This window comes from Clinocottus analis, unplaced genomic scaffold (assembly GCF_023055335.1).
Source record: "Clinocottus analis isolate CAN_PGR_092001 unplaced genomic scaffold, fCliAna1.0.p SCAF_13, whole genome shotgun sequence".
In the NCBI taxonomy this organism is placed as follows: domain Eukaryota; kingdom Metazoa; phylum Chordata; class Actinopteri; order Perciformes; family Cottidae; genus Clinocottus; species Clinocottus analis.
In genome coordinates this window covers 8,149,818-8,161,917 of record NW_027175854.1, presented here as the reverse complement: position 1 = coordinate 8,161,917, position 12,100 = coordinate 8,149,818, and the positions used below count along the sequence as shown (strand labels likewise).

The window sequence follows — 12,100 nt, the reverse complement described above, 5'->3', positions numbered from 1 at the left end:
CGCATCATTGCTGCGCCCCCTTGTGTTTGAATGAAATATGGCAACCGTTTCATTATCTCAATATTAATTTATTTCACAGATACAAGTTCAAAGTATTGCTATAATACAGTTATGGGCCTATAAATCATGTAAAAGCACAGATTTTCAATCATTGGAAGGCAAAAAGAAGACAGTTGATAAAAGTACATTATGGTCATTATTTACCTCAAGGATTCAAAACTGTTTAAAGCAGGCATAGTTTGAATAAATCCCAGTGAGGATGACGTGTACCTTCTAAAGAGTAATGACACAGGAATGTTTGAAAATAGAAAAAAATCGATTGATTTATTGTTTGGCGCAAATTGGGATTCTAAAATCAGTTACACATCAAGTTGATGAGGATACGAACAGTTTTACTCACACATTGAATGTATCGATAGAAGAATCTTTCATTCAGATTCCTGACTCCTGAATGATCTCAAATTGGCTTCACAAAATTCCATAATTTCAAAATAACAGCATTATTTTCCCCTGCAGCTGATTTAGTTACAAGGCAATCTATTTCCTCAGGGATCCAGCCACTGAGAACATTTGCACTGAAATACACATCCACCAAGAGGGTAGGTCAAACTCAATTTTCTTTGTTAGCACTGTTAAATTAGCAGCAAAGTGCAAATAACAAGAGAGAAAACGGCATCATAGTGTTGTGTATCAATACAGTGGCTCCGTAATCTCAACGCACAGAAACATAGACCCATCTGTCATTCATGGGAGTCTCTAATCAAGAACCAGTGATTTGGCACATGCACTTCGACTAAAACAAAGGAAAGTCAGAGAGGCAGAAGGTGATGCTCACAGCGGCACGCCGCTTGTAGCTTGTGTCACATTTACACTGTTGTGAGGTCCTGATGGCTCGACACTGTTGGACTGGGAGGTCAAAAGGTCAGAAGTCCAGGTGGCCCCTCACTAGGAAACAAAGGAAGGTTATTAGTTCCCGATGTCAATTGAAGGGCAACAGTTCGTGTTTAAGGTCAAACTAATCAACACAGAAACATTTACAACCTACAAACAGATGGATTACTGAACGGGCCGGGCTCATTGGGACATTATTATTTAAATTTGGAGAGTCAAACAATTCAATTCAAACAAGTGTGTTTTTGGATGATTTAGCAGCCCAATTATTAAAAGCAAAGAAAGTGAATTGTGTGCACATCCGATCCAGGTTGTGTAAAAGTGCGGGACAAAAGATGCATGCAAAACTAAAAGAGGTGTATTCCACCTCCTGACAAGGTACACGTTGTCTGGGTTCAGTCGTGTCAGGCGCAGGCTGACCACTGTTTAGTCCCTGAAACCTTTTTTTTTTTTTGCTCAAGCAAGTTTTTATGTATTTACCCGTTGATTTTCATATACTAAAGTAAATGAAAAGCAGTGGGAGGAAGGAAACACATATTCTGATACTTATAACACGAGGACAGCTTTAGGAAATGGCCAGCAGTAATGGAAACAGAAGTCCAAGGCCTGGATTTCCCTTTCACCTTCACTATACTGTATTTTTTTGTTTAGATTTTAAAGGCTTTCAGATCAGATTAACTCCAACATCTGCAGAGCCTTCCCACAGCGCCTGAGTAGAACTGCTTAATGTGGGCTGAAGAACCGCTTCATGTAAGCCCGAATGAGGATTTGGTGGTTATGTAAGAGAAGTGCTGTAGAAAAGGGGATTCGTGGAGGTTTCTCCAGCTGACACAGACTTAAGGACTGAGGGGCAGCAGCGGGGTAGGGGCCGTTGCCGAGTCATGCAGCATTGACGTCACAGGATGCCAGCGGGGCCTCTTGCATATACCTAAGCGCTACCCACCACCAAAGAAGAAGAAAGTTCCAGGAAGACGTGACAAATCACATGCTGAATGCTGGCAGAAGATTATTCAGTGTCTTCTGTTCATGCAAATGGTAGTCATTGTCATGACTTCTGTGCTTTTTGTTGATGCATAGGCAGAAACATTGCCTATGCATCAACCGAAAGAGAAGACACAAATAAATGGAACATTCTTTGGATGTCATTGGCTGCTTACAGTTTGTGGACGCTGGGTCACAAACGACTGTTCAGCTCCAGCTAGGTCCCCTGGGTGAGTCTGTGTGATGCTGAAAATGCAGAGACACCCAGTGACCCCTGGATTCATCATGAAGGATGTCCCCAAACACCTCAGTGCAACAAAAGCATTAGGCCCACTGTCTGAATTGTTTTTGAGGAAAGGGTCATGAGAATACAGTTGAAATTTTACAAGAATAAAGAGAGAATGTTTCAAGAACATTGTTGAAATGTTACAAAACATATTTTTTTGTATTTGTTTGGAAAATAAATCACATAATTTATATTTTAAGTAAACATGTGAGAGCGGTCAAAATAACAGAATAGCTGATACTCCACCAATAAATAGCTCATTATTCACCCCAAAATATAAATATAGATCAAATCAGATGGCGTGAAATGTCTTATAATGTGGGAAATGCGCTGTTTTGCTTTCTTGCACATGAAGAGGATAGTGATAGCCAGTAGCTGGTTAGCTTAGCTTAACATAAAAACAGGAAGCATAGGTAGGTACACAGCCAGTCTGGCTGTGTCCAATAGTCACAAAATCCACCTGCTAGCACCTCTAACACTCACTAATTAAGTTATAGTGTGTGTTTAATGCGTAAAAACACAACTAAGGTACTGCTGCTGGGCACTCTGCTGCGATGTCTGCTCGTCATAAAGGAGATTATATATAATGATGAATGCCATGTATTTTAAATAATTTCATACCAAGTAGACGCCCAGTTCAGAGTCTGACAGGCTCCCGCTGGGAGACGGCAGAGGATCGTCGAGAGCGATCGTTGAACTGGAGGCTCGCCGGGCTTCACTGCAGCATACAAATACACAATGAAGTGCAAAGAATGAGCATACAACTATTTGACTTTTTGCTTTATAGCAGGTGTCGGCCTTTTTGTTACTGTGAAGCACTTCAACAATCTCAACCTTTGTGAATTCTTGAGAATCAGACTTTTATAACTTCCGTCTGAGAGTGTAAAGCACCTGTCAATGTCCTCTTCATCGTTGTCTGTGGACTTGAAAGAAACTCTGGGAAGGACATCTGGTTGTTTGGAGGAACTGTAAACTGTTGTAACAAGCAAAGCATTAATAAGTAAATCAAGTAAAGCTTCTTCAAACATGACAGAAATGTTTCCTAGAATATTTTAAATGCATTCCTTACGCTTACAGTTTCCATCCAGGTTGTCCAAGCTCTGGGCCTTCTTCCCTTCCTTCTCTTCCTTCAGCGGGGACAGAAACTCCTGGGAGGCGGACTTTACTGCATGAAAGGAACTCCTCTTCCTCCGTGAAGATGCTCCTCTTAAAGCTGAGGGGATGCAAAGAAGGGGTGATTCTAAAAGTGAAGCTCACCGATCTCACACAAGAAGACACGCGTTACGCTCGCTCAGCGACTTACGGTGAAGCTTCTTGAATACGGTCGAGCCCATGAATTTAAGAAACCGGTCCGCATAGAAACCAGGCCTGTGAACCGACACCGTGTCCTGAGAAGCAGAGCTATGCCGTCAGACACACACACGAATGCTGTTGTGTGGACAGAGAAACACACAGTAAGGAGGAGATGGTGCAGTTACGTACCCCGTCATGTACAAGAGCTTTCCAGGAGTGTTCCACCTTCTTGATGAACCTTGAAAATATGACAATAAATTGGTATTCCATCACTTGTTAAACTGTTGTAATCATACATACACTGTGTGTGTCTGCATGCGTGCATGTGTGTGTGTGTTGGTGCGCAGTGAGTGAGCCAACAGAATAATTCTAGACTTTTTAACTTTGAACTGAAATCAATTGATACATAAATGCAAGCTCTAATTGTAAATCTGTGAGATGGAAATATGACAGGCAAAAGTCAATTGAATACTGTGTGAGGGCCTGAGGGGAAGGGGAGTGGCTGGCATCTACATTGCAGCCAGAAGGCTCCACCCACTCCTCGTCAGGCGAGCATTGAGATCAGGTGTGGGAAGAGACACACCTGATCCTGATTTCCTTGTCAGGGAGGGAAATGGAGCATGGAGACGTGTGACGCGAGGAGAAGAGAGGCCTCGCCTCTTCATGAAGAAGATTATGTCGGCGAGCGGCCCGGCTGAGACGCTTTAGTTTGAATAGTTAAATGATAGAGCTCTGGACTGAGTTATGATTTGAGTTATATAGAAGCTACAAATTAAAAGCTTAAGAAGATAATTGTAAGATTCCATTTTTAAATGTTATTTCTTATTTATCGCTTAAAACGGAATACCTCAAATAAGCAAAACTAAATATTTTACACATTTGAATATCATTTCACAAAATATTACAATTATTTAAAAAATCCCCCAAAAATTGTTCGTGCACATGGAAGAATTAATAAAAACTTAAAAGTGTGTTCGGCTCACCTGTAGGACTGGAGGATGTCAATGATTCCTAAGAAGATGAGAAGGTTCTCATCTTTATGTTTGGCAGGAATTCCACCCAATCTGAAAACAATAAAAGATGTGTTAATGGATAACAAAAAACTTCACAGACCTTATTTCAGTTTTGTGAAGTAGTTAACAGTACATATTTTTAAACAGCTTTAAATGTTTGCTATAATACATATATCAGCAAGAAAACCATCCCCCATAGTCAAATAGGTTTCATCTGGACCGGATCTCACTTTTGTGGCAAATTTCTCAACAGTGAGCTGAGAGGGCAGAAGAAAGAGTGTAACCAAAATGCTGAAACTAAAAGGAGAAAAGAAAAAGATAGAAAGACAAGAATACAACCTCATACAAACGTACCAGAACGAAACCAAGCTGAGAAAAAACAAACAAATTCTCACGTGTCGTCATCAGCCATTGGTTCGGGGGCCTTGGCGTTTCCCTGGATGGACTCCAGGGCGGTGGAGTAAAGGACTTTCTGGCCCTTCCTGCTGTCACATCGGTTTCCTCTGACCAGTGGCTTCCGGTCTGAAACGTGAATCCCCAGCAGGAGACTGTAGTCCATGATCTTAAAGCTCTCGAGGACCTGGCGGGAGACGGAAAGTGGACGTAAGCAAAAGTAAAAAAGAAAAGTCATATTGGGGCTGACAAACTCGTCTTGCTTCATCAACAAGTCGTTAGAAAAGTCTCAAACTGTCATTATTATGGGGTTTTATGGGACCTACTAGGCATTTTTTGCAATTACTTTACCCAGATATATTTAATAATGCGTGGTTGAGAAAACAAGACATGTGAGTTTTTTTAACCACCCACAGTAAACATTCCTTAAAACACGCTTTATATTGACCTGTCCCACACCTAAGCTGGTCCCAATTATCAGGGCTAAACCTTGATCTGCAAACCAAAAGCACAGTACAACCTAATCCTCAATCCCTCTGACTAAACACTGATGTCATGAAGTAACTCCCGTAAACAAAGGAGCCTTTACTTTCCACCGTGTTACCTAATACAGTAACTGAGGTCACGCAGAGAGGCCCAATAAGAGCACGTTACACCCCAGACGTCTTGATCCAGAGTCCAGCTGCACAGGCTGTTCCTACTAGTCAGGTGCTTTGCGCCATTCGCCACTAATCCTCCATCAAATGCCCACTGTTGTTGCACACTCATGAAATAACAGGCGAGTGCCAATGAGGCCATCATACCGGCTAGTGGTTGCACAATGTTATCTGAGAGAGTGGTGCCCTGACCGCTGGCTGAATTCAGTTCAGGCTGAGAGATTTAAACCCGCTATCAGGAAACTATGCCGCTTTGCTTGTGGACTCTTTGTGATATTGGATTTCCGAAGAATAAACTATCAATGTTTTGTAAACTTTATGGCCTTTCCATTGGAGCCACCAACAAATCTGTGATACGCTGCACTGTCGCTGAACTATGATGACACTTTGAACTGAACCGGTGGCCCACTGCTAACGGATAGAAGACCACTACGTGAACACACCCGGCAGTCCCTCTGCAGGGTCTTCATCAGGGCGCTGTAGGTGTCCGGGTCAAAGTGCAGGCCCTCGTGCATCTCCTGGAAGTCCAGGTCTTTGAACGTGGGCGAGGATTTGACGCGCTCTTTGCGCGAGGCGCGTCGTTTGTACGAGGAACCCTTCAGGTCGTACTTGTAGTGCATCTTCATGGCGCGCGGCAGCACGTTGTTCATCACCACCACGCGGACGGTGACGCCGCTGCACTGGATGCAGTAAAGGCCGTAGAACTTGGGCAGCAACGTCCTCGGATTCTGATTCAGATTCTGCGATAAGGAAGATAAAAACGTTAGGATAATATGTTCAATAGAAACGTCAAGACATTACTAATGCTATTGTTTTGCATGCAACTGCAATTAAGTCGCATGGAAGTTGATCATTATTTAAAAATCTGTAGTTAGGAGGAAAATGGGGGGATTTTTACATTTATCTCCCTCTTCAGAGGTACCCTGTGAAGTGTTTTGACCATTAGTAGCCCTATATATATATATATATATATATATATATATATATATATATATATATATATATGTATATATATATATATATATATATATATATATATATATATATATGTATATATATATATAACAGAATTTGTGGTCCCGGGTAAGCGGATGAAAATGGATGGATGGATGGAGCTCACCATATAATAACCAGGAAGCAGCTTCTGCAGGAACTCGGCCTCTTTGTGCTGCACCGTCTTAATGATGAACTCGTCATCGCTTGTGAGGTAGAACCAGGAACTGCTGGCGCCGGGATTGGTCAGCTCGATCAGTGGCTCATTACACATGGAGTACTGAAACGACAAGAAGCGATGTCTTAACAGGAAAAAGTGTTTGCTGCAATCGAATCAACTGAAACTTCCGCCACATCACGCTGACTCAGAGCGACCATGTGAATTTCCACACTGACCAGATAGTCGTCTGGTTTGATGCCAAACAGCTCCCTGAAGTAGCGAAAGGCCAGCGGCGCGTACGTTTTCAGGCGGAAATCTGGGTAGTGATGTGCTGGGGTCAGGTTGCTGCCCTCACTGCAGAATAGAAAGTAAGGGGAATTTAAAAAAATATCGGTGCACAATAACAAAGCAGTAACTGCAGCTTACAGGCCTCTTTCACAGAAGACATTTTACCGTGCACAGATGTAAATTATGTGATTAATGATGGTTGAATTCCACTCAGCTTCTTCAGTTTCAGGGTCCTGTTACTGTTCATGCTAGGTCCCTTACACTGTCATGGCTTACTAGGACACTTGAATGCACCAGAGCCATCGGTAATGCTATTAGTAACACTTGTTGATGTCAAAGATTCTGGGTAAGTATGCATGTATGTATACAAGTACAACCAGAATCCAGCATTTTGTGTTAATGTTAAGAAAATAGGGAAGTCTCTTCTTTGGAAGTTTACAACCAGATTACCGTGCTTGTGGTTTAGTAGAAAACCACACATTTTAGCAATATTTTTCACAGCAGGCATTTTGACATCGACAAGTGTTACTAATAGCATTAACGATGGCCATGCCAGTGTGGAAGGGAGCCAGCATGGGTATATAATTTGTAATAAAGCTACGTTCATTTTGTGGACAAACACAACATCATTCCCCTCCTTGTCATTGTGGTGAACCTGGGACAGATATTTCAAAACTATTTAACCAAACAAAACCCAATCTGAATGTACTAGATACAACTGAAGGGAGGTGAAACAAAATAATACATTGTTTTGTAATTTGGTGAACTTTTCCTTCATGTTTATTAAAGATATTAGGAACATTATTTGTTTTATTTGTTGAAATTCTCTTTTACATGCTGACAGCAATCAATAAATCTAATAAAATCCGACATCTGTGGCATTGTTGCTCCCTACCCCTCTACCTGTGCCACTAGCTGTGAGGACAGCGCTGTTTTTCTAGTATACTGTCTCCTATGTTACCTACCCAAACTATAATCCAAACTTAACTTTAATTTTGTGCATTAGCTGGCAGTCAATAATAGAAATGTGTAAAACCGAGCGGCCTACCTGGGCAGGAAGATGCTCTCCACCACAGAGAAGTCCTGCATGAGAACATCTCTGTCTGGTTTAGAGCTGAGGTTTCCCACAGCATACCCAATACCAAGCTGAATGGCTCCTTTCAGGGCCGCCGCCGTGGGCTAAAAGGGGAGAAGAAAACATATTTGTAAAAAAAAAAAGAAAAGAAAAAGGGAATCAACTAGTTCTTCTATTGACAATTCCCGAACCTTTCACCAAACTGTATTGAAATCTGGGGAATAGTTTTCAGCAACGCCAGCAGTGCGGCTCATGGGATGATCAGCTGTTGGCCCCAGGTCCAATAGATTGGTCAGTCGGCTATTACCGGATGCAGTGCATTGAAATATTTTTCAGATATTCAACATGTTCCCACTGCACGCGTCAACAGCAAGCTACATGCTGGGCTCACATATGTGAGCCCAGCATCAGTCATCAGGATCCACCATGAATGTGTACAATTCAATGGAGGGCCACATCTAGTCATTGAGATATTTCATTCTGGTCCAAAGTGGTGGACTGACCAACAAACGGACATCGATGATAATGAAACATTTGTGATGATGAATAAATTGTAAATAACTGACGATCTAAACCAACATTCAGCTGCAGGTATGGTGTCACTCATGCGAGGAAATGAAAGATTTCTTTCTCAACGCATCTTACCCAAAGATGTTTTCCTGTCGTAAGGAAAGAGATATACTCAGAGGTTTACACAAGAATTATGATGCATATTGCATTATATTGTGCATGTAGTGTTTTTAAAAGGTAACTCTTAAGATATCTGACTTAAGATACTTATTTTCAGTTTTGAAATCAGCAATGATTCAACAACAGCAATAGCAGTCTTCAAAACAGGGGGTGTTTGAGAGCTCCTCTTCTCTGAAAAGCACGACACAAATTACTATTGACGTCTGTTTACCTTTTTATGATCCTTTGACGCTTTGGTTCCTCTTCCTACACGGTCTGCGGTGGTGGTTGACATCTTTTGCACAGAGAGAACTCGATGAGAGGGAAGCTCTGCGGTCCTTCCTCCAACTGTGAGATTGACTTCCTTCTTTCCTCTCAATGATGAACGACCGGATGCAGTGACTCACCTCCGAAGGGCTTTACCGAAACTGCATGTTCCAGGGTCACCGCTCCTGCAGAGGTGGGTTAGAGAAGAAGAGAAGAAGAGCAGTCACGCAGCGTGCAACATTTGCATGAACGTCAGTGCAGAGCACAGGTCACCTTGTCAAAACCCTGCTCTTCTTCGACTGATTACCCATGGTGCATTAGAGTTTAGCAGCATCCCGTGTGTCTGTAGAGCGCATATGACTTACAGAGCCTCGTAATGTGCAGACCTCTCCGTCCGGGGTACCGCTGAGTTCTGAGGGTCCACCAGTGTTTGTTTCAGTCTTTAACTCCAGGATCCCTCCCAACAGCCCTTGATCCTCATTAAGAAGGATTGGGAAACTATTACATGTCAAATTCCCCTGTTTCATAACAGTGAGCAGAAAGGGCTCAGTGCTTTGACCCTCAACATCCAAAACAAGCCGGGTGTGATTATGGAAACGGCAACAGCAACAACAACACATGAATTGACCGCTACAGTACTTGAAGGGGCAGTTGTGGGGATTGATGCTGCAGAAATATTGGTTAAAAAAATCCAATGTGTGTGAAAAACACACCCTCATTTGCAGCCGGATTGATTACTAGTAAAGTAAAAGTTTATTATTAACTCAAATTTTCATTTCTAACAGCTCAGTTCAACATCACCTATCACAAGTTATCTTAATCTGTCAAAAGGTTGCCAAAGATGTTTTATTTAGTCTGAAATTCAGATGTAGTCAAACAGGCTTTTCAATTATTTTCCGCGGTTTAAAAATTGCATGTAATGTATTCTCCCAGCTCCCTGGGTATTATAGAGAGTACATAAGTGCTGAAGGCGTGCTTCCGAAATTGTTTGTTTATCTTTAGGGCCTGTGCAGACTTAAATTACACAAATGTTGGCTTGTGAAACATGAAAAGTTTCTATGAACACATCTTTCTCTGACTCGAACAAACCTGCAAATCCAGATCTGAACAGACAAGCCCCTGTTTATTTTATTAAAGCTGCCTCGCGGCAATGAAACTCTTAATTAGTTCATTTCAGGTTTTCTCTGCAGCACTTTACATATTGAAATCACACAGAGTGACGTAACGGCGCAACCTGGCTGAAAACATGTCTTCTAAAAGAGCGTTAGCTTTCCTACAGCATATGGGAAATGTATGTATTTCTATTGTGTGTCTTTCTATTCAAGACAAACATATAATTCTTTGTATGTTAATGGATGATTAATAACACTAATACTACTGCTGAATAATACTTAATAAAGCACAAGAAAGCATTTAAAATACAACATATTCCATCCTTAGTGGGGACCACAGTCTATAACCTGCACATGACCAACATATCATCGTGATCATTCCAACAATGAGGATGATTTTACATGTTAGAGACACCTGTCACGATAATGTTCAAGAGATCCACAGGCAGCCTCCAGAATGACTGAACAGTTGAATCATCACCTTTTGAAAACACCAGAAGCTTCAACATCATGAAGGCCATCGTAAAGGAGCATTCATCACAAGGCTGTGTTGTGTACGTGTAACTCAGGTGAACACAGGTGAAAGTTTCAACCAGCACACTCCCTCGACGTCTTTTGCATACATGTAAATGTTGACAACCACTTCGAGCTCACTGCCGACATTTTACTTCATCTCTCTCTCTCTCTCTCTCTCTCTCTCTCTCTCTCTCTCTCTCTCTCTCTCTCTCTCTCTCTCTCTCTCTCTCTCTGTCTCTCTCTCTCTCTCTCCGAGACGGAGGTGGTCGCCCTGTGATCCCATCCTGAGTTAATTTTCCTCCCCTGAACGACACACACACACAAACGGCCTGCGTGACACCATAATGATGATCAGAGTTCACGACAGGAAACGCGCACCACTACACCTATACAGCTAAAGTTGAAACAGACAAAAGTGAAACAGGTGTCTTCAACACGAAACTTCAAGACAGAGTTGGCAGGAAGAGAAGCCGCTCAGCAGAAAGGAGCCTCTCTGCAGTCTTACCGTAACACGCATCGCTGTATGACGACAGGGAAGATGCAGGTCAGGAAAAATGATACTCCGACGTGAACTCTGTGGCTGCCTGTGTTGATCTCTCTCTCTCTCTCTCTCTCTCTCTCTCTCTCTCTCTCTCTCTCTCTCTCTCTCTCTTTCTCTCTTCCTCTCCCCTCCCCCTCTCTAAACCCGTCAGAGATGAAGATCACATTTTTTGTGTTGGAGGATATCATGACAGAATAACCTGCTATTGACCTAAAATACCATTTGAAACATAATTTATTGTCAAACTTAGATACAAGTACTTCTTTATTATAGTCATTATGTCATACTAAAATAAATAAATACAATAAACAGGAGCTTGTTTGTTCTAATACTAAATACATTCAAGCACACAGGCTTAAATATATTTATAACATTTTATTATTTTTTTTCAATTTTTAGGGGTTTTGGAAAATCCTGAGCATGAATGGTAAATGAACAGCGCTTGTATCACACGACACACACCACCGTTCACACACTGACAGGAGGAGCTACCATCACGGTAGCACCCGCCCATCACTTACACACTGTAGACACAACTCGGGGAGCAACTTGGGGTCGAGTGTCTTGCCTGAGGGGGCGTGAAGAGGTTCAGGGGAGGAAGAAGCGCTACTGACGCGCTAACTCTTTTGTGCCTGCATATTAATCTTCATCTTATCCAATTCTGTGTCTCGGTCCAGCATCCTCCTACCAAAGAAACGTAAAGTACTTTTTCTTCAGTCTCAGACAGACAGCTGTCTCAGCTGTTGGATCTCTGGCACTTGGGAGAAGTTTTAATCACACAGGAAGTCACACTAGACATTCAACCGCTTATCTCCATGGACTGCTCCTTCGTTGTCTTCTCCACACCCCTGTTTAGTAAAAGCAGAGCCTTTATGTTTGAGTCCAAACGCCTTTCTTTCAGGATACACTTCTCCTCAAGAGCGCCGTACTTTTCCTGCCAGGCATTTGGGGATGTTCCTGCTGACG

At 42.2% G+C, this 12,100-nt stretch overlaps 1 protein-coding gene across 1 annotated transcript; it reads right to left on the bottom strand.

Annotated features, from left to right (window-relative positions):
* Positions 1-181: 181 nt before the first annotated feature.
* pip5k1ba (phosphatidylinositol-4-phosphate 5-kinase, type I, beta a) lies at positions 182-11,170 on the bottom strand. Its single transcript, XM_068574186.1, has 14 exons — positions 11,099-11,170; positions 8,931-9,150; positions 8,003-8,133; positions 6,903-7,020; positions 6,634-6,786; positions 5,957-6,253; positions 4,860-5,044; positions 4,435-4,515; positions 3,641-3,689; positions 3,462-3,546; positions 3,228-3,371; positions 3,050-3,131; positions 2,780-2,876; positions 182-945 (listed from the first exon to the last, which is right to left on the bottom strand). The coding sequence occupies exons 2-14, from the start codon at positions 8,991-8,993 to the stop codon at positions 943-945; spliced, it is 1,488 nt and encodes a 495-aa protein (XP_068430287.1). The 5' UTR covers positions 8,994-9,150; positions 11,099-11,170; the 3' UTR covers positions 182-942.
* Between the last annotated feature and the right edge of the window lie 930 nt (positions 11,171-12,100).